A 21,726-nucleotide genomic window follows, 5' to 3' on the forward strand; every position below is an offset into this window, starting at 1 on the left:
CATATCTCATAGATGTCTCACATTAATGTGTTCAAAACCAAAACCCCTTTATTCCACCCTCCCCCAAACGTGCTTTTTCCACAGTCCCATCTTAAGTATATATTAACTGGACATCTTTCCAGTTGTTCAGGCCAAAAACGTTTAAATCATCTTTGACTCTGCTCTTTATCTCATGCCCTGCATATCTAATCCATCCGTAAGTCCTATAAGCTGTATCTTCAAAACGTATCTAGAACCAAATCACTTCTAAGTCTTTCTACCACAATCTCTTCCGTGGATTAAAGTAGTTTTCACTCTTGCCCCCGTCCTCCTACTTTATTTTTCCCATAGGAGCTACTGTCATGCTAGGTCATTGCTCAAAACCTATCTTAGAGGCTTCTCATCCTTCTCAGAATAAAAGTTAAAGTCCTTGCAATGACCTTAGGACTCTATGTGGCTTGGCCTCACTGTCTCTCAGACCTCATCTCCTATCTCGTCCTGTTTCTTACTTTTGCTCTGGCCACACGAGCTTAGACACACCAAGTATGCTCGTGTCTCATGCCACTGTATATGCTTTTCCTCTACCTAAAGAGCTATTGGAGGAAGAGACTTTTTTTTCTAGTTTCTGCTCAAAAGACATCTCCTCAGAGAGGCCTCTCCTGAACATCCAGCATAAAATAACACCCTCCTATGACCATTATCCCCCGTCATTCCCTATATATCTCTGTTACCGTGTTCATCATGCTTATTATCATTTGACAACTATTAACTGGTTTCCTGGTATGTTATTTGCCCTCCTCCATTAGAACAGTCTCCATGGAGACATATACTTTGGTTGGTTTGCCCCTGTTTTCCAGCAGGAAATACAACTACTGAATAGTTGATTCTCCATGAGTACTTTCAGAAAACAAATAAAAGAAATCCCTCAAGCAAGACTCCTGATTTCAAACAGAATGCACAATATGAAAGCTGATAAACAAAAGTCAAAACTGACCTTTTATCAGAACCATGCTCTAACCAAGAGAGCTAACCGGCCAGCCTGAAAACTGACCTTTTATCATGCCTTTTGTTATGCCTGAGACTGAAAGTAGGGAAACAGAATGAAAATTGGGCCACACCATAATGCAGGCACACCTCTCACATGCATAACCTGTAATACCCAACCATACAAGTCAGATGCATGGCACACACTTTGGGGTTCTGCCCAAAACCAGTTACTAAGAGTAATGAGGAAAAAAAACAAAACACAAAACAAAACAACATCCTCCTCTTTCCTCCCCTTCAGAAACAGAACTTAAAGCAATATGAGGAAAGGGAGAGACAGAGAGACGCATTTGCAGCAACATGGGGGAGTCTGGAGAAAACTGTGTTAAGTGAAATAAGCCAGACAGAGAAATAGAAATAACACATGTTCTCACTCATAACTGGCTGCTAGGAAGGAAGGCAGGGGGGCAAGGAGGGAAGAAGGAAGGAATGAGGGAAAGAAAGAAAAGACCACAACAATACGCTGAACTTTCAGAAAGAGAGAACAAACCTAAGGATACTAGAGATGAAGGAGAGAGAGGGCTTGGGAAGTGAGAGGTCGGGCAAAGGACATAAAGAAATATCATGATTGGTAAGAATGAGTATGCTAATTTTTTAAAATTTAAAATAAAAAAAAAAGAAAGAGAAACAGAATCTAAAACACCACCAGCTTTTTTATCTATTATACAATACCTCTGGAAATTGGATGTATATCTTATAATTTCAAATACAACACTCAGGGTCATAATAAACAACTTTTAACTTAGATATTTTTGGCTCATCTACACTGATTTCTTTCTTAACAAATTATGCAGAGAAATGCCTTAGTAAAAGCCTAAGAAAAAAATTTAGCAAAGCTTGCCCTCTACCAAAGGACATTTGTTTCCATACTTGTAGCAAGGAGATGATCTCTCGACACACACAAACCCAAAGTAGCCTCGTTTGCCTCCAAGTCTGGAACCTTTTCGATGCTTGTATTCACAGCAGGAACTTAGCCTGTTCACCTGCATCCCATTCAGGAAAAAGGTGAGACTGAAGGGAAAACCATGGTGCCTTTTGGAAATAAACTGAAAGGTCTCTGGAATTAAAAAGAAATAATTAGTGAAAGCAACTGACTTTTGACTAACATTTTCTAAATCACATTTTTCCATTAAGTATAATAATATGCTATAGATCATCTTAATTTGAGGACAATTTTCAATCTTAAAACATATTTTAGGGGCTGGCCAGTTAGCTCAGTTGTTTAGAGCACAGTCTTAAAATACCAAGGTCACAGGTTCGGATCCCTGTACCAGCCAGCCACCAAAAAACAAACAAACAAACAAACAAAAAACCTAAAGCATATTCTATTACTTTTATTAGTAATAGATACTCCATGTCTTTACAAAACTCTTTGATTTGTAACAGAATAATTCCTACAGTTATATGAACACTTACTGTGGCCAGGCATTATGACTGATTGTCCTAGCAGAGTTATTTCTCAACAATCATATGAAGTGGCAATATTTCTACCACAAGTTACTAGGTGGGAAATTAAAGCTTAGAGGAGTTCAGTAATTTACCCAAGATCATACAGTAAGTGGGAGAGTTGTGTCTGAATACAAACATCTTTGTAGATCCTATGTCTCTATCTTGCTGTGCTATCTATTGATAAAGTACTTGAACAAAGGCTACTGTGAGCTCAGTAATTCTTTTTTAAAAATTTGTATTTTTAGTTGGGACTTTAATCATCTTGACATACAAGAGTACTTCGAATAGTTCATGGTAAATGAAATTAAAAGAAAATACAAATCTTTCCATGAACTTTTTGAAGACCCATATATGAAGGAAGCAGAGTTATTTCATACCAGACATACTAGATTCTGTTTGGATTTGAGATCCCTTTTTTCTCCCCTATCCACTCAAAAGTCCCACCCATAAATTAAGAGCCACTGCCTGCAATTAATAGTTTTTAATCATTCCAATTCTTTATAGTGTTCTTTGTAAAGGTCCCACCTAGGGATCCTAAACCCTAAGTCTGAGAAACCCTAATCTCTACAGAGTGACTCAGAATCCTGCTTCTCATGAACACTTCTAATATCACTTCCTATGGGAAAAAATTAAAAAAAAAAAAAAAAAAAAAAAAAAAAGAAGCCTCCCTGAACCCTTTCACTTCTACCAATAATATAGCTGACAATTTTCACTTCTCTACTATGTACACATTTCCTGTTGTACTGACTACAGTATATTAAAATATGGCTACACCAGTGGTTTTCAAACTGTAATGTGCATCAGAATCAACTAGGAGGCATATTAAAACAGATTGCTGGCCTCACCCCCTAGTTTCTGATTCAGTAGGTTTTGGATAGGGAGCAAGATTTTGCATCTCTACAAAATTACCAGGTGATGCTGATGCAGCTGGTCTGGGGACTGAGCTTCGAACCCTGGTCTCCATGTTTGCTGCCCTGCATGTTTGTGAAATCTATGAGAACTGAAGCTGATCTTACTCATCTCTGTTTTCCCAGATCCCAGCACAGTGGCATAGGAGACTTCCCAAAAATAATTAGCAAATTATTATTTTAAACTGTTTCTTTCAGAGTCATCTAGAAACACAATGTGTACACCACATTGTATCCCTAAACAAATTTCTAAATCAGATGCAACTTGTTCTAAAGAGTAAACTTATTGAAAAGGTAATTCTGTCATTCATATCTTAGGATTTGTGATGTGAAATTAAACAAACTAGGAAAGAGAAAACTGAAAAAGTTAGTGTCTGGGGAAACTAAGATATAGATTTTAAAGTCCTTTTGCCTTAATGTTGAATGGACTCTACAAATGGTAAGTAGAAAGCAAGTCTGACTGCTTTCATTACAGAAACGTGAATTCTACACTCATGTAACATGATCCATTTGCTGCAGTATCATGCCCTATAACTCCTAAGCCTTAATCTGAGTCCAGGAAGAGAGTGTAGTCAAGGAAAAGTTGGGAACGGGCAGACAAAATCAACTTCTGGATGTGAAAGCCCCTCCACTTGATGCCCAGTTAGCTGGACAGCACATCCAGCTATTATTGCACTTTGGTCTTTCATTTTTTTTCAAACTTATTTAACAAGAATTGACATTCTCTGCCTTTACTCCTTTGTTATTTATTTTATAATTTTGTATTTTAAAATATAGTGACACCTTCCAACCCTGACCTGATGGTTTCTTCATGGAGCAGTGGAAAGAATATAGACCAGAAATCAGAAGATTTGGTCCACATCCCAGGTTTTCACTTAGTTGACTGCCCCTCGGTAAGTCATTTAACTTGGTTGAATTTCAGAATTCTCATCTACAAAACGGAGATTGTTGGGGGTGTGGTCCCAGTCTATTCACTTCACAGAGCAGTCTTAAAGATTATGTAATATGCAATATTAGAAAGCATTTTATAATGTTTAAATTAGTTATTCATTGTTCACTGAAAGCGAGCAGCACTGTTTTAGGCACTAAAGGGAAACAAAGTACTGAAAAAAATATTGAATGAGGTCTCCTTGTTCAAGAAGTTATGATCTAGCAGGAGAAGCAAAATTAATATACCAGACTCCTGGAGTGAGGTCACCAAATCCTCTCCCCTTAAAAATTTGTCTCTAGAAATGGACCAAAGACTTAAACTGAGCAGCATTAATTCATGAAAAATGACTGAACTTTAGACAAAAACAGTGGGAATCTGCAGCATTCTTGCCTAATGCTATTCTCATCCTGCCACTATTTCATCACGATGGTTCTAATAGGGTAGAGCAGGCCATAAATAACCAGCAGCTTCACTGTCAGAGGGGGTTGACTTGATTTGGAGCAGAAGACGAAAAACCCCTGGCCCGTGGCAATACCAGTAATAATTAACAATCTCGGAGGCAAGTTAACAGGGAAGGTCAGAGGTTCTACCATACTGAGGCTGTAGTTCTAATTAGGGCAAGCAACAGGCCAGTGAACTAACCAGAAACTTAACAGGGAGATACAGGCAATACAACAGACAGAGAAGCATTCAATAAGCTCTCTATATATCCCCGACTAACTGGAAATGGCATGGATGAAAGTATGCCCAACCTATTCATACATCCCAGCCTACTGGGATCTTTCACTTACGCACAGAGAAAACACAAGAGAGCCCGGTGGAAAATAAAAGTTGGAATAGACTTGAAAACTGCCTGAACTTTGAATGTACTCCTGAATCCACTGCAGTGGACTGAATCGTGTCCTCCAAAAAATTTATGACTACCCAGAACCTCAGAATGTGACCTTATTTGGAAACAGAGTCTTCACATATATAATTAGTGAAGGATCAAGATAAGATCATACCGGATTTAAGCTTTGCCCTAAATCCAATGACTGAAGTCCTTATAAGAAGAGGATAAGACACACAGAGAGATACACAAAGAAGGTTGCCATGTGAAGACAGAGATTGAGAGATGGAGCCAAGGAATGCCAGCGACTGCCAGGAGACACCAGAAGCTGGAAGAGCCAAGAAGGATTCTCTTCTAGAGCTTTTGAGGGAGTGTGGCCCTGTCAACACCTTGATTTTGGACCTCTGGCCTCCAAACGTGTGTGAGAATAAATGTCTGTTGTTCTAAGCCACAATTTGGGGGACATTTATAACATCAGCTCCAGGAAACGAATATACCCACAAAGAAATCCACTGGCAGAAGGTGAAGCCTTTGCTGGCTCAAGGTGTTTGAGCCCAACCTCTGAGAAATCACTGGACAATCACTAAACTGTGAAAACACAGAGATAACTCCAACAGACAAGCCTAAAAAACAAAAACAGAATTTTTAAAAATATGAGCAAAACATCACTGGCTATACACCAGGGTGATAAGGGCTGAAATTCAAAGATTTATTCTAGACAAGTTACTAAACAAACAACAAACCCCCCCCCCAAAAGCAACAACAGTAAACTTTGATAGGGAAAAGTCAGAATCCAGAATTTATAATAGCTATAGTACAGTATCTAAAATATTCAGTTTTCACAAAAAATCAAAAGACATGTAAAGAAACAGAAAAGTGTGACTCATATGCAGAAAAAAAGTAATCAAAACCACTCCCAGGAATTTAATCGAGAGAAATGACAACATATGTTGGCACAAAAACTTGTACTTGTATGTTTATAACAGCATTATTTATTTATTTATTTTTTTTGACCGGTAAGGGGATCACAACCCTCGGCACAGTGTCGTCCGCACCACGCTCAGCCAGTGAGTGCACCGGCCATCCCTATATAGGATCCAAACCCACGGCCTGGGCGCTACCAGTGCCACGCTCTCCTGGGTGAGCCACGGGGCCGGCCCATAACAGCATTATTTTTAATTGCCCCAAACTGGAAATAATACAAATGGGTAATGGATTAAAAAAAAAAAAAAAAGATATAACCATGTAATGGAATATATTCCACAAGATAAGGAGAGATCAACTACTGATAAATACCACAACTGCACAACTCTGGAAAACATTATGCTAAGTGAAACAGCAAGACACAAAATACTACCCATTGTATGACTTCATTTATATAAAATGTCCAGAAAAGAAAATCTGTAGAGATAGAAAACACATCAGTAGTTGCCTGAGGCTGGTTATGAGAGTAAAGTCACTGCTGATGAGCCCAAGGGGACTTCTGGAAGTGATCAAGATGTTCTAAAACTGATCTATGATAATGGCTGCACATCTCCTATACAATTCCTAAAATCCATTGAATTATACACTTATAAATGGATGACTTATATGGTATTTACACTTCAATAAAGCTATTTTTAAAAACCAAAATATATATATGGTAACAAGTAAAAGAAAAAGCAGAGACAGTTAACATAAGTCAGAGTACAATGAAATGCTTTGGTTTTGAGTGTTGATTAACAGCCCTGGGCCAGTCGGGATAAAACAGAGGAGGAGTCAGCTGAGGAAGCTGCACCACCTTAATCTGAGTCTTAAAAAATAGGCAAAATTTGAATTTAAAAAAAAGGACAGAGAGAGCATGATGGGCAAAAGAAAAAGCACAGAAAAGGCACGATAACCGCACATTTGGGGGACAGTGAAGGAGCTGTGTTTGTGAGAGAGCAATGAGGAACGCACAGACGGGAGCAACAGGATCAGGTCATCAGCACCACGCTCCAGCCACCTGAGCCACCTGGCGAGCCCTAGATCCAGCTGATAAAAATACAAGAAAATGGGGCAGAAAAGGAAGGGATTACAAGAGGGCTAGAAAAAAAAGTTATTTCATTCCTTGCATCCACACGAACAAGGTGTGCCTTGTTTGAAAGGGTAATCATGGCAAATAAAAATGCCTGTGAAGAAACTGTACTCTTCACCAGTAGTAGAAAATATTCAGTGACTTCATGGATGTATATAATAAACAATCAGCTTGTGGCTTGAAGTCTAAAATCAAATTGCAAGATGTCTTGAATTACTATCGGAATAAAAGATTCACTTGCCACAATCCTAAGTAGTTAACTTAAATAGTTAATTTTATTGTTATTTCTAATAAAAAAGCAAGACAAACTAACAACTGGTGCATTTTAATGAGTTTACTGCTCCAAGCACAATGGTAAATGACTTTTTTTTTTTTTAACAGGAACCTCTAAAAACCTATTCACATTTCACTGAATCATGAAAAGCTCTGATTTGTAAAAAGGGCAGATTCTTTTCAGTCTGGCTGAATTGCTAAGACTGCTGAACCACAAGTCAACTCTGAGCTACCCAACTTTTTAATTTTGAACAATTACTTTCCTGGCAATCAAGGGCAAGCTGAGACAAAATTTTTGTATGGACAGGACTCAATTATTTAAGTCCCCATTCCATTCTATTATTCAAGACTGTCTAATGCCATAACAAAAAAATCCCAAGATAGACGTGTATGCAAAATAACACTGAGCCAAGTAACACCCTTTTCCCCATAACTTTTGGTTATGCACTCTCATCACAGAGTGTAAATCGTCTACCAGAGAATCATTCAGCTAAGCCTCATTCTTTTTTCATTTGTATCCACCCCATTTTTCAGCAGTCAAATAAATATTATATATGCATTTTGTTGAATGAAATGAGATCTAAGGCTCAGGAACATTTTCATTACGTTAATTCCAATTTTAGACAACAGTTAATTTCAGCAATTCTCTTAATAGCTGAAAGTCATACTTTATGAAAATAAGAATATGTATCTGTGCCACTGTTAATAGGGGTTTCACACCCCTCATATTATGAACATGTATGAATCTCTTTGGTACTGAGAATAGTTAACTGGGACTACATAGAACTAGGGCCTTGCACCTAGTCAGGGGCATGGCAGGGTCTGCTCTTGACTCTGCCCGGAGCTGGACGTGCAACCCTAGGAGCCACTCCACCTCTGGACTCCTCTCATTTTCCTCATCTACAAAATGGAAAGAATATAAACTTTGAAATACTATGGCAAAATGAGACAAAAATTACATTTCCAACAAATATGTAAAAGGGGAAAAACAGTTTCTAGCATGATTGAGTATCATATTCTGTTTTACATTAAATTAAAACTAACATGCAAGTATTTACTCTTTTTTTATGTTGGGAAGTTTAATATGTAATTCCTAAATATGTAGTTATAGTTTTTCTTTAAGGACTTGAAAGTATTTTAAGTAATAGTTACCATTTTTGATTGATGAGGGAAATCAGAAAGGCCAAAAGTAAAAATTTCATATTCACCCCCAACACGTCCCTTAATTCTTAAGTCAATATATATCGATTATCCAAATACAAATATTCCTTTTAATTAGTAAAAATAGTATTACTTTCTAAACAGAAACTTTCTATCGCTTTCTTCCTTAAGCAAGGAAGTAGCAAACATAGTCCTGTAATCACTCTGTCTTTTAATTGTTGCTCCTCTGAAATGAATATGGAAGAAAAACACTATAGTACAATATGTGAAAACCTATATTGGGTATTAAAATTATCTTATATTGACAAACACAGATTTATGATCAAATGAAAGCAGAAAGCCATTTAGCCAAAATTCTGCACCAAGTTATTTAGGTGTGATTTGCCCTGGAGTTTATTGGATTTGTGATTTTATCTCAATATACCTCTAAAGAACAAATTGCCAATCTGGTATTTTTCTATTAGAATAACGTATGATATAATTCACTATGGCAAGCCAAATAGTTAACTTGTAATTCGGGGGACAGCTTATTCATGCAACATTTTAATGATCATATATCTCTATCCCAGAATTAATCTGTTACCAGGTTAAATCACTCCAAATTCTTTCTTCCACGATCTGCAAGAGTAATTACTGCTTCAGTATCAATCATGAAGCAGTAAATCTAGATTTACTTTTAGGCAGCTGGTTTATAAGTCCCTGGATATGCAAACTTTCATAAAGTGATTGAAGTTATTTTGATATTATAGCAACAACAGCTTACCTATAGCAACAACCCCAAGCAATTAAAAAAAAATCATGTTTTATGTGTACCTTTTTCAAGTAGATTGCCTTTGTAGACACAAAGGTTTTCCCCACCACAGTGCTGCTGATAAACCTTTATTTCATCTCGGAAGTCTGGGTCATCATAAGATAGGTGCACATTTTTCCCCAAATAGATCATCGTAATAGCTGCATTACTATGCAGTGATGTTTTATGAATCCTTCTTGAATCCTAGAATAAACAACAACAAAAACTAGTCCTATTAACTAATTACCTTCTAATCAGAGTTCTTACTCTCACATGAGCATGAAGAATAAAAAAAGGCTGTTTTTATGTGCCTAATAGCAAAATCTGTATAAAGTGTCAGTTTACAATGTGCACAAGTCAAGCCCATTACAAATTAAATTCCTCTGAACAATTATAAAATATACATTTTGGCTTTGTATTTTTAAGGTAAATGCTGGTAAATTTTGACAAAAAAAATGATTCTAAGAGGAAATTGCTTTTGGCTCTTTTAGCTGGTTCTCAAATAAAAGTCCAAACAAATGACATAAAAATTGGTGACATCATTTTGTTCTGATTGAAATTGACATCTATTATGATTTAGAAATAGTTTTTATAACTGACTGCTTTATCTTTACAATTAATCACTGACTACCTATCCTTCTTTGGGCTTGTTCTGAAAGGGAGATACATACACATTTGATTCCTTCTATGGTCACCCTGAGAATTAGAGATCAGGTATATTATGTGCCTGGGAGTATCCATTTTCACAGGAGGCATTCAGTTCAATGAAAAACCAATATTATTAATATAGTTTTAAAGATCAAAACAATATACTCAACAAAAATTTTAAAATTACCTTATAAACCTATTTGTATTCTATGGTATTGCCTAGTTTACATTATTTATAAAATATGCCATAAACTTATATGTCAGAGATTTTTTTTAAATGTGAAAAATCAGTTGGCTATAAATATGTGGGTTGATTTCTTGGTTCTCTATTCTGTTCCATTGGTCCATGTGTCTGTTTTTATGCCAGTACCATGCTGTTTTTGTTACTATAGATCTGTAATATAGTTTGAAGTCAGAAAGCGTAATGTCTCTGGCTTTACTTTTTTTGCTCAGGATTGCTTTGGCTATATTCTAAGTGAAACAACCCAGGTATGGAAAGAGAAATATTGCTTGTTCTCACTCATAACCAGAAACTGAATACATAAATAAACAAATGAACAATAAAGAGAAACAGAGAGAAAGAAAGAAACAGGAACCACAGTAAGAAGTTGAACTTTTAGATAACTAGAGGTGCAAAAGGGGAGGAGGGAAGAGAGTGGGGCTAATGAGGAATTGGTCAATGGACACAAAGAATGATTGCATATTGTAATGATGAATAAGCTAACTATACTGACCTAACCACCACACATTGTACACAATTATTGAAAATCAATGTTGCACCCCACATGTATGTATAATAAATTATCTACAAAAAAATATGTCTAGCTATTGCCTCCTAATTTATATTCTGAAGTGTTTTTATAATAGTGAGTAAGCACAGTGCTTGCTTAACCTCTTAGTAGGAAGAGGAGGAAGGAAAAGCAAGAAAAGGAAAAGGAGGAAGAGGCAGAGAAATTGAAATGGCTAAGAGGGTCAGAGACTAAGAGGGCCTAGTAAGTATATTACAGGCCTCTAGAATTGTGCACAGGCCAGGCTTTCTAATGAACTTCACTTTTCCAAAAATCAATTTTTAGCTAAATGAAAAACACGGAGAGACCAATTGTCAGTGGATCCAAGGCAGTGATTTGAGTTTGATTTGGTTGAATTATGGATGCATGGGAAGCATGCTTTTGGGGTTTTTTTTTAAGAATAACAAAGCTGCAACAAAAATTTCTGAAGGAACTACTAAAATATTTTCATCCCCAAAACTATCCTCTTCTACCTCAGAGGATATTTTTTTCATTTAACTCTATTTCTCTGAAGCAAAAACCAGAAGAAATAAACCTTGAGATAATGAAATTCTGCAAACAACAGGGGGGCTAGGGAATGAACAAGATTTAAAATTTGAGGGAGTGATGGGCACACGTGGATTAATCTTACCTAAGAAAGAAGCCCAGAGGAAGAGGGGAGAAAGAAGAGGAGGGAACAGCTCTTTTCTGGTTTTTCACTGTTATAAGAATGCCACATTGGCTGCCTCTGAGCAGGCCATCTTCACTAAAGCTGTCTGAGGAATTCTGCAGGTTGGGTAAATTGAAGCATGATTACTGGTTTAATGATGGTGTTTCTGAAGAAGCACAGACAATGTATTTACTAACAAAGACTATAAATCAACTGTCTTAAACATGCTCAGGGAGCTAAAGGAAACCATGGACAAAGAACTAAAGGAAAGTAGGACAACAATGTTTCAACAAATAGAGAATATTGATAAAGAGATTAAAATTTTTTAAAAAACGAATGAAATAGAAATTTTGGAGCTGAAAAGTATGATAGCTGGAATGAAAAATTTACTGTATAGTTTCAACAACAGATTGACAATCAGAATAAGGAATCAGCAAACTTAAACATAAGTTAATTGAAATTATGTAATCTGAGCAGAAGAAAGGGGGAAAAAGTGAAGAAAAATAAAAAAAGACTAAGAAAGCTCTGAGACATCTCAAGCATATCAATGCATGCATAATAGGAGCCTCAGAAGGAAAGCAGAAAGAACGAAGAGCAGAAAGGATATTTAAAGAAATAAAAGCTGAAACCTCCCAAATTTATAAAGAACATGAATTTTTACATCCAGGAAACTCAATGAACTTCAATTATGGTAAACTCATAGAAGTACTCAGCAAGAAAGATAATCAAATTGTTGAAAGACAAGAGAATCATGAAAGTAGCAAGACAGAAATGATTTGTCCTGTTCGGTGATCCTCAATTAGAGTAGCAGCCAATTTCTCATCAGAAACTGGAGGCCAAAAATTAGTGCGATGACATATTTAAAGTTTGAAAGGGAAAAAATTCAATATCAGGCAAGCTATTCCTTAAAATTGATGGTGAATTAATATATTTCCAGATAAACAAGAGCTGAGGGAGTTTGTACTAGTGGACTTATCCTACATGAAATGCTAACCAGAGTCCTTCAGACTGAAATAAAAGGATGCTAGAAGTACCTTGAAGCCATAAGAACAAATAAAGAATGCTGGTAAAATTACCTACATAGGCAAACTTAAAAGAAAAAAAAATTTTTTTCAGCAAATTGTCTTTGCCTGTGGACATACAGAGCTCCCAAACAGAGAGATAATCAACAGAAATATTTCGGGAACTTAAGAGTTGTGAAGGTAAATCAGCAAACTGGATAATGCTCTACAGATTGGAAACATCTCCCTGAATCACAGCTGAAAGCAAAGGGATGATGGCAGGCCTGGCTCCTACTTGCAAAATCATAATGCCACATTTCCTCTTGCCTGGGCAGCCATGGAGCTGTGACATGCATGTGTGCAGCCCACTGCACCGTCGGCAGACCTGAAGCAAACCCAGCTCCAAGCTCCAGCTAGAGCAGCTAATGAAGTGACTGATTAAATAAAAGCATCCCCCTTTTGTTAAGCAATACTTTCTGAAGCGGCATGGATTTAGAGGGAGCCCTGTGAGCTTCTAGGAGATAAGCACTATATAAGTACAAAGTAATAGTGGGATTATAGTGGACAAAAGGCCTGCCTCATCTGTACAAAATGGAAACTGGAGGAAGGAATTTTGAAAAAATAAAATAAAGGAAATGGCAGCCCTTCACCCTTCTCATTTTGTCTTATTCATACTGTTTTTCTGCTGAAGTATATTTCTAACACCAACATCTCTTTTTCTCTCAAGTCCAGTTACTTCATTCTCTTTTTAAAACATATTCCTCAATTATTGCCACCAAGTAAGCTTTTCTGGGTTTTAACAGGAGGTCCGAGTGACAGCTGGAGATTAGACACATGCACTAGGAAAAAAACAGTTGTTTCCTTCAGTTGACTAAATTGCCTCTGTGCTAACCATCTTCCAAGGTCATAATAACCATCTTTCAAGGTTATAATGTTTGAGATGAAACTTAGACAAGGTTTCATGGCCCTTTCTGCTGTTCTCAAGCAAGTATCAAAACCTTCCATGAAAATTCAGTTCCATTTCAAGAGCAGGAGCAAGGCCTCATGTCACTGCACAACTAAGGCTTATCTTCCTTACTTCCTTCACCAGTGGCTTAAGACTTTCCTTTTCATTTCTTTTCAGATTTCTCAGGCAAGTACAATCTAAGTTGACAAACAGCAAGACTACTGAGTTAACCACTTAAACAGTCAACCACTACATTTTTGCAATATTTAGCATTTCGATAGACTTACTAAGCCTTTTTTTCTTTATTTTTCTTTCTTTATTTTTTATTGTAACATAGCTGATTATACATATCTGTGGGGTACAGAGTTGAATATCAATACCTGTGTGTAATATGCAATGCTCAAATCAGAATAATTATTATATTCAACAATATACACTGTCATGGCTATTTGTAGCCCTTTACCAATTCCTCCCTTCCCCCTGCCCCTTTCCCACTTCTGATAACCTCAATTCTCCTTTTGAAAGTTCAATGTATTATTGTAATTATTGTATTTTTCTTTCTTTCTTTTATTTATATGTTTATTTTTTTATCTCCCACTTATGAGTGAGGACATACAGTATTTCTCTTTCTACACCTGGCTTACTTCACTTAATATGATTTTCTCTAAGTTCATCCATGTTGCTGCAAATGGTAGTATTTCATTCTTTTTCATGGCAGAGTAATATTCCATTGCATATATATATATATATATATATATATATATATATATATATATATATATATGCAATACACACACACACGTATATATACACACATACACCACATTTTCCTTATCTAGTCATCTGACAATGGACACTTAGGTTGGCTCTTACTCTTGGCTATGTAAACAGAGCAGCAATAAACATGCAAAGATACTAAACATGCTAAGGATACTAAGTTCTCACTAGGATCTCTTTTATACCTGACCAGGCCTATGTGAGGGATACACTTAAAAAATTGTGTAAGTGTCAAAGTGCCTGTTCTTGCTGATACTGTTGGGCAGCATCTCCTCTCCATTTACTTAACCAAGCCCTGGTGAACTCTGGACATCACAGACTTCCCTAGACCTCTGCAATAGACTCCTAGTTAGTAGGGTGGCCACAGAATTCATCATCCAAACTTTGACACATAGTGAAAGAAATGTTACTTATAATTATGCTAAAGAAAAAAGAGCAAAAATTTGAGCTGTTCCAGGAAAACTGGGATGTATATGGTCACCCTACTAATTAGTCTTCCCATATCCAGTCTGATGTCCCTCAAAATCTCCTTCTCCTGGAAATCAGCGATCTATTTCCACAAAAAAGATCACATGACTCTCCTGCTTAAAGTCACTTAGGATTCCCAGTATTTGTGGGATAGGTTCCAACATTCCACAGACAATCTAAAATGCTTTATGCTCTAACTCCTACTACCTGTCAATGATGCAATTTCTGGTGTTAATTTAAAGGTCCAGCAACTGACCTGACTGTAGTGGCCTAAATACTGCTAGTCTATTTTTAATCTCCAGGCCTCTAAATCTGTATGAGTCACAAGGTATTGAAACTATTTCCTTGCATTCCTCTCTCGGGAGACAAGGGTGGTTTCTTACTGATCTTTATGTCCCCAGTGTCTTCTCAGGGCTGACAACTAGTAAGAACCTAATAAACATTGATCCAACTGGACACAGACATGGAACAATGAGGCATTCCACATTCCGTCCTTTGCTAAGACAGAAGCTATAGTAGGTTGGCCCTGCCCTAAATCAGAAGCTTTCTACATTTATAGGAACTTAATAGATACCAGAACATAAAAACTGATTCACAGTGTCTTGTTAAACCAAACACCAATTTTGGTGATTAGTTCTTAATAAAGATCAAAAAGTCTGACCATAACAGTGGCAGTCACCATATTGACGGTGTTGACCTTAGGGAGAGAAATTCTGACACAAGCCAGGGGAAGAGTGCTCATAACCTAAAGGCTCAAGAAGCAGCTGGCTGTAAAGGAAACCTCTCCTCAGTGCACTCTCAGGTCTTCCCTTCCTCTCCTTTGGCACTGGCTTTGCCTTTTATCTCCTCCTCCCTCCTTTGCTTTTAGTATGCTTCCTCTTTTTACTTTCCTCTTGCCCATTGTTCTCAATACTGTGTAACCCATGCTTATTCTTGTCATGCCCAGAAATGCCTCATTCCTTCTGGAGGCATCAAAGGTTTTGATTTTGAAGATCTCGAGTAGACACATGAGCTACTCCCTCTCATCTCCCTCAACAGAAGGAATTCAGTAAATCATCGAGAGCTAGAAATTATCCAGCTGGATCTTGCTTTTGATGAGAAGGCCCCCAAATCTGGCCTTTTGAGTCAAGTCTACCCTTGATCTCCAATCACTACAGTGACACCTAGAAGCATTTTGGTTCTTCCTATCTTCCAGGACGCTGTTCCACAGCACCAGCTGCTAAGATATTTGGAATGAATTTGCTTTCTAAACTGTTTTTCAAGTCCTTTTCAGCTGTGTAGTTACCAAATACAATGCTATTTTTAAGCAAAAACATTGTTTAAAGGAAAGTGTCTGAAGCAAATCAGGTCTACTATGAGTTATATTGAATTGTCATATATTAAAATCATGCTGATTTTTTCCCTTTTCATTCTCATATCTGGGGGGTCCATTGGTGAGAAAAACCAAGAGTAAAAATATCAAGATAATACACTGACTAGACTGGAAATTGAAAAAAGATTTTTTTAATTGAGTCAAACAAAAGAATATGCAATTTTACTAGTAAAGCTAATATATGTTAGGTTTTATTTGTTGTTGGAGAAAGGGGATCTGTATCTGAAAGACATAATTGATTTTCATGATATTTACCTAAGGAGGAAAGTATGAGTTCAATTTTTGCATGGATAATAAAATAATACCCAATTTATGAACGCAGTACTAATAAACACGCTTAATTAAATGTAAGCAAAATCAAATGGCTGCCCTCAACAATCTTCATAATCTGGCAGTCGAATTAAGGAATAGGAAACATTCGAGTACATATACTAAGCAGAATATAGTAAGGAAAATAAGAGAAGTAACAATATCCTTTTGAAGAGAGAAAAAGAATTATTTTGCCATACACAGAAATACACTGTAGAACATGAGACCTTTGAGGGGGACTGGGAAGGATGATTACATACTTCTTCAAGAAAAGAATATTTGCCTTAATAGAAATATCAGAGGTCTAATGGGTCTCTGAACAAATACTTGACCAATTACAATTAACATCTTCTAAGATTGGAGAACAGCATGAAACTTCCGGGAGCCCTCCTCTTGGCCAGTCTCGCCCTGGGCCCTTGGCTCAGGGAGCTCATTCAAGCCTCATAACAGTGCCATGAGGTGGGGTACTACCATCCACATGTCACAGTGCAATTCACTGAAGACAGCCTGATTGAATTCCTGATTCATCATCATGACTTCAGGGTAAAATGCCTCTGATGCTAAGACACCCTCATCCCTTTCTATAACAGAGGTAATGAGTCAATTTTCCAAATAGGCTTTTAAGTATCAACTGTCAACATATCCTCCCACCACTCAACGAATATCTCTTTCTGGACTTCCAATCAAGATGGTGAAATAGATGGTACCCAGCATCACTCTCTCCCACAATCAACCAATTTACAACTATTAAAAAGCAATGACTGCCAAGCTGGGTCCTCCAGAGCTTGGGGGAAGAAGAGGAGAGACCTATGGAGTTCATAAAGGCAGGAGAAGCCATAATGAGAGAAAGAAAGGACCACTCTCACCATTTCGAACCCCAGCCACTTCAAGGCTGGCCCTGGTAACCACATGCAGCAAGAGCTGGCAAAAGCTGCTGCTGTGCCCTTCCTATGAAGGCAGCAGGAGAGAAGAGGGCCTTGGTGGCCCCCAGGCCAGCAAGACCACTAAAGGGTTCCCATGGACCCACATAGGAGCGAGGGGCCACAGACAACTGAAAAAAGGAACCACTCAGAGGCAGGTGAGTCATGGCAAGGGACTGGCACATGGCATGCCCCATGGGAAGTGTTTGGATTGCTGGGTGTATGAAAGATTGGCCCCCTAGGGGAACACTGGGGTACAGCAAGGACAGCCGATCTGCCCCCCAATCAGCACAGGCCCTCTCAGTGAAGACTGGTCAGGAATACAGAACTGAAGGGAATACAGTTTGATGAAAAGACTCAGGCCCAGACCAGAGTTTCTAGACAACCCAGGTGTACTGGACCTCACAAGACCTGGAAGTGCTTACAAGGTCAACAATTAAAAACTGAGCTGCACAAAAAGCCTTCCCTAGGGAATCAGCAGCAAAGCAGCAATTTAGCTCAACCACAGGGCTCAAGTGCTGGTCCCCACAGGAAGTTCCTCCATTTTAGAAGTAACCAATGGACAACAAATTAGTTCCAGTGGAGAGTTTAAGTGGTGAGAATAGTGAATAATCCAACACAGAACTGAAAGAGAAAAACAAAACCCCACAGATCAGAGACAAAGTTCTGATATTAACCAGTAAATGTCTTACACCACCGAAGAACACATATAAAACCTAGAAGGACCAGAAGCCCCCAGGCTCTCAAGCTGGGGTTGTGGGATGGCAAATGGCCTCAGCCGTGCCCCCAGATGTCTGCATACAGCCCAGTGAAGAATATCGAGCTGCCGTCGGAAGCGTGCAGGGCTCCCCTGCCAGAATGAGGGGGTGCCACGGGCCTTGACCAAGTCCCCTCCTCCTCCCCATTCCCTTACCCTTTCCCCTCTCCCACTCTCCCCCAACTGCTCCACCATAATATCTTAGAATGTAAAAACAATAATAATAAATAAAAAGTTTAGAGAGAAAAACTCTCCGAAATAAGTTCCACGTAATTTGGGTGTGAGGACTGCAAGCTCTAGATATCAGCCTATTGGGCTGTTTACTTAATCTGCCACTAATTAATTATGTGACCTTGGAAAGGTTACTTAACCTGTCTTGCCTCCGTTTCCTCATCTCTAAAATGGAGAAATTATTGTATCTTTTTCTTGAGTTTATTATGTGTGTTGGATGACAAAACGTAAGTAAAACACTGAGCAAAATCCCTGGCACATAGTAAAGGCCAACTAAATGATAGGTATAATCACTATTGTCATCACTAAATACAAACTTCCACATTTTATCTAAAGTTACCAAAAGACAAACAAATGACATCATGTAATTAAATGATTTGATTTGAAAGTAGGTGAATTTCCAGCAGAAAGTAAAAACAAAACAAAACATAGATCAGAGGTTGGGGAGTAGTTGACCAACCAGGTGAGGGTGTAGGGAGTAATTCAGTTTGGTTTGGAGAGGAATGGGAGAAAAAGCTGGAAATGGGGAAGAATCTGAAAAATCTTCAATGCCAGTGGATGAAGCATAACTTTTTATTCTCACATTTTGTCATCTGGGCCTTACCGACCGTAGGGAGACTGCCCCTCCCGGGGCTAACCAATTTCTAGAGATAGTAAAGGATTTGCCTGGGAGAGCATATTTCATATGCAAACGAACTAATCCAGAGCCCACATCTGCTCCCCCTTTCTCTATCTGTCCTTATACTACACCAATATTCCCCAGCTGTAATCACCCCAAGGCCAGGTACTAGACACCTCATGAGATCCCCTACACCCCACAGCCTGCTGAAATTATTCATTCAATCCTAAACCTGCTTACCCTGCCTCAACCATTCCTTCCCATGGAAATCACAGTAAAGGTTCTTGCCCATAGTTTCCTCCCCACTCCCTCCGCCTCCTGACCTATGCTGGTTCTTCCTCATATGGCCCTACATGGTATGATGTGATGGTTAATTTCATCTGTCATCTTAGCTGGACCATGGTGCCTAGGCTGGTGGTCAAACGTTATTCTGGATGGAACCCTGACCATTGCACACAGTGTACCCCTCCTCTGGGAACTGTGAGTAATAAACAGCCTTTTGATCAATAGGTCTCACTATACCTGAATAATAATAAAGCCAACATTTTAAAATAGACAGAAGAATATACCTGCTTTCATTAGAAAAGGTCAGCTAGTGAAGGTTTTAAGCAGCCAATGAACATGTTGGGAGTTACTCAACAAAGTTTAATTTAATTTAGCATCATTTTGAAGGATCTACTAAAACTGAGATGGGTTTGCTTACTTTTTTCCTTCCTACCTTTCACCCTCTGTTCCCTCATTCTATCTGCTAACTTTCTGCTATCTTTCAAAGCCCATTTCAAATGCCACTTTGTCTCTGAGGCATTCTCCAGTCTCCTCAGTCAGAACTAATATTTCCTTCCTTTGTGTTCCTATTTTGCTTTATTTATACATAATAGTACTCATCACAATGTATCATGGTTAATTGTACACATTTATGTCTCTGTTGCTAATTGCAATCTTTCTGAAAACAAGGATTTAGTCTTACTCATCTAAGTAACCTCAGCACCTAGCATAGCATTTGTCATAATTAATAAAAGCTGAAGTGAGCTATTTATTCATTTAGAGTCAGGGTATAAGTATATAAATGATTGCAATAGTCCTGTTAAGAGTTAGTTAGCAGGCACCTAAACTCAAGATGTAGCAATGAGAATGGAAAGGATTATTGCATACATCAGCCTTTGTCAAAGTGGTATCTAGAGCTGTGCTATCCAAGACAGCAGCCATTTGCCCCATTTGGCTGCTGGGCATTTGAAAGGAAGCTCATTCAAATGAAAACCGCTGTAAGTATAAAATACTTACTGGATTTCAAAGACATAGTATTAAAAAATTTATAATACCTCATTAAAACTTTTCATATTGATTACATGTTGAAATGATACTTGGGATATACTTGATTAAATACAATATATTACTAAAATTCACTTTACATTTTTCTTTTTGCCTTTTTAATGTAGCTATTAGAAAATTTGAAATTGCATATGTGGCTTGCCTTATATTTCTCTGAAACATCTCTGATCTAGAGGACAACAATTGACTGGATGTGTTATGCACAGGGAAGAAGGAATTCTAGATTTTGATACCAAATTACTGGAGAAAAGTTGTGCTTTAAACGAAATAAGGCAATTGAATGGAGTAGCTGGCTTAAGTTGTAACCATGTGGAATTTGAGAGGCAGGAGGACCTATCAATCAGGTATCTATAATTGCACAGGGCTCATCTGAGACCTAGGACTTAGTTAGGGGGCTTCAATGGGAGATGGGGAAAGTCCCAGACTAGTGCCATGCTTGGAGAAGCTCTTTTCCCTCTCTTTCACAAAACATATAAGAAATAAAAACAAACATTGTTTGGGGCTTTTTTAATTGATAAACCTAACCAATAAGTAGGTTCTTGTTTGAAAACCTGTATTTTAACATTTATAAAAGCTATTTATTGGACTATCCACATTTTCAGCAGGCTGCTATGTAAAGTAGGTAACCAGTAAGGTCAAGCTCTCTTGTAGAGGATTCTTAAAGCAAATGTACTTCACAGGGCCTGGTTTTCCAAAGCCTTGCAGTTTCAAATATTGACCTTGCAAAGGACAGGAAATTTTCCTCAGGCTATAAAGTCTCTGGTGTAAGATAAAGAATTCTAACACAGCAAGGTTGCTGGCTCAAAGACAGACTAGTTACTGATTGATATGAAAAGATAATGGAAAATTGCTGCAGGGAGAAGGAATGTTTGCTAAGATCAAGCTTTTATTAGTGGATCACTTAATTGTCTAATGAAATGTCATCTGACTTGTTTCACTGAAAGTTACCAGCCTATATTGTTAAACTATAACCCCACCTATGTTCTCTTCCTGTAACTTCCTGGTCTGGAAAATAAGTGCAGGAAGAGAACCCCAATTTGGGGTTATTTTCCCAAGGCAGGGATGCCTCTCACTTGAGGATTCTGGGGAAGTTAACCACTTTGGGGTCTCTCACTGCTCAGAAAAGATGGACTTTGAGTAATCCTTTGCAGCTCCATCACCCAGGGGAAGTGGGGTGACAAATCCATGGGGGACAAAGCAACACTCTCTCAATCCTGAGTGGGAACTCAAAAATCTTGAGGTGGGTGAGCTAAACTTTAACAAAATCTATTTAGTCTCATAGATTCTGTAAATGCAATATAAACTCTGAAGGTGCTGGAATGAAATAGAACAAAGCAATATGGCACAGAGGCCACTTGATGGACTGTGAGTCCTATCACATCTTGTCATTTGGCTCCACTGATTATCCCCTAGAGGCACAGATCACAGAAGCCAGAGACCATGTTGTTCTACACACTCACAGAGAAACAGGTGGTGGGCCACCAGCAAGCCA

General features: G+C 38.0%; 1 protein-coding gene across 1 annotated transcript in view; it reads right to left on the reverse strand.

The window, feature by feature from the left end:
• ERICH3 (glutamate rich 3) overlaps window positions 1-21,726 on the reverse strand; it is a 111,993-nt gene that overhangs the window by 42,672 nt on the left and 47,595 nt on the right. Inside the window, 2 exon segments of the mRNA XM_063105774.1 lie at window positions 1,894-2,080; window positions 9,444-9,624. Of these exon segments, the coding sequence (XP_062961844.1) occupies window positions 1,894-2,080; window positions 9,444-9,624 (368 nt within the window).

Source organism: Cynocephalus volans, chromosome 8 (assembly GCF_027409185.1).
Source record: "Cynocephalus volans isolate mCynVol1 chromosome 8, mCynVol1.pri, whole genome shotgun sequence".
NCBI classification, from domain to species: domain Eukaryota; kingdom Metazoa; phylum Chordata; class Mammalia; order Dermoptera; family Cynocephalidae; genus Cynocephalus; species Cynocephalus volans.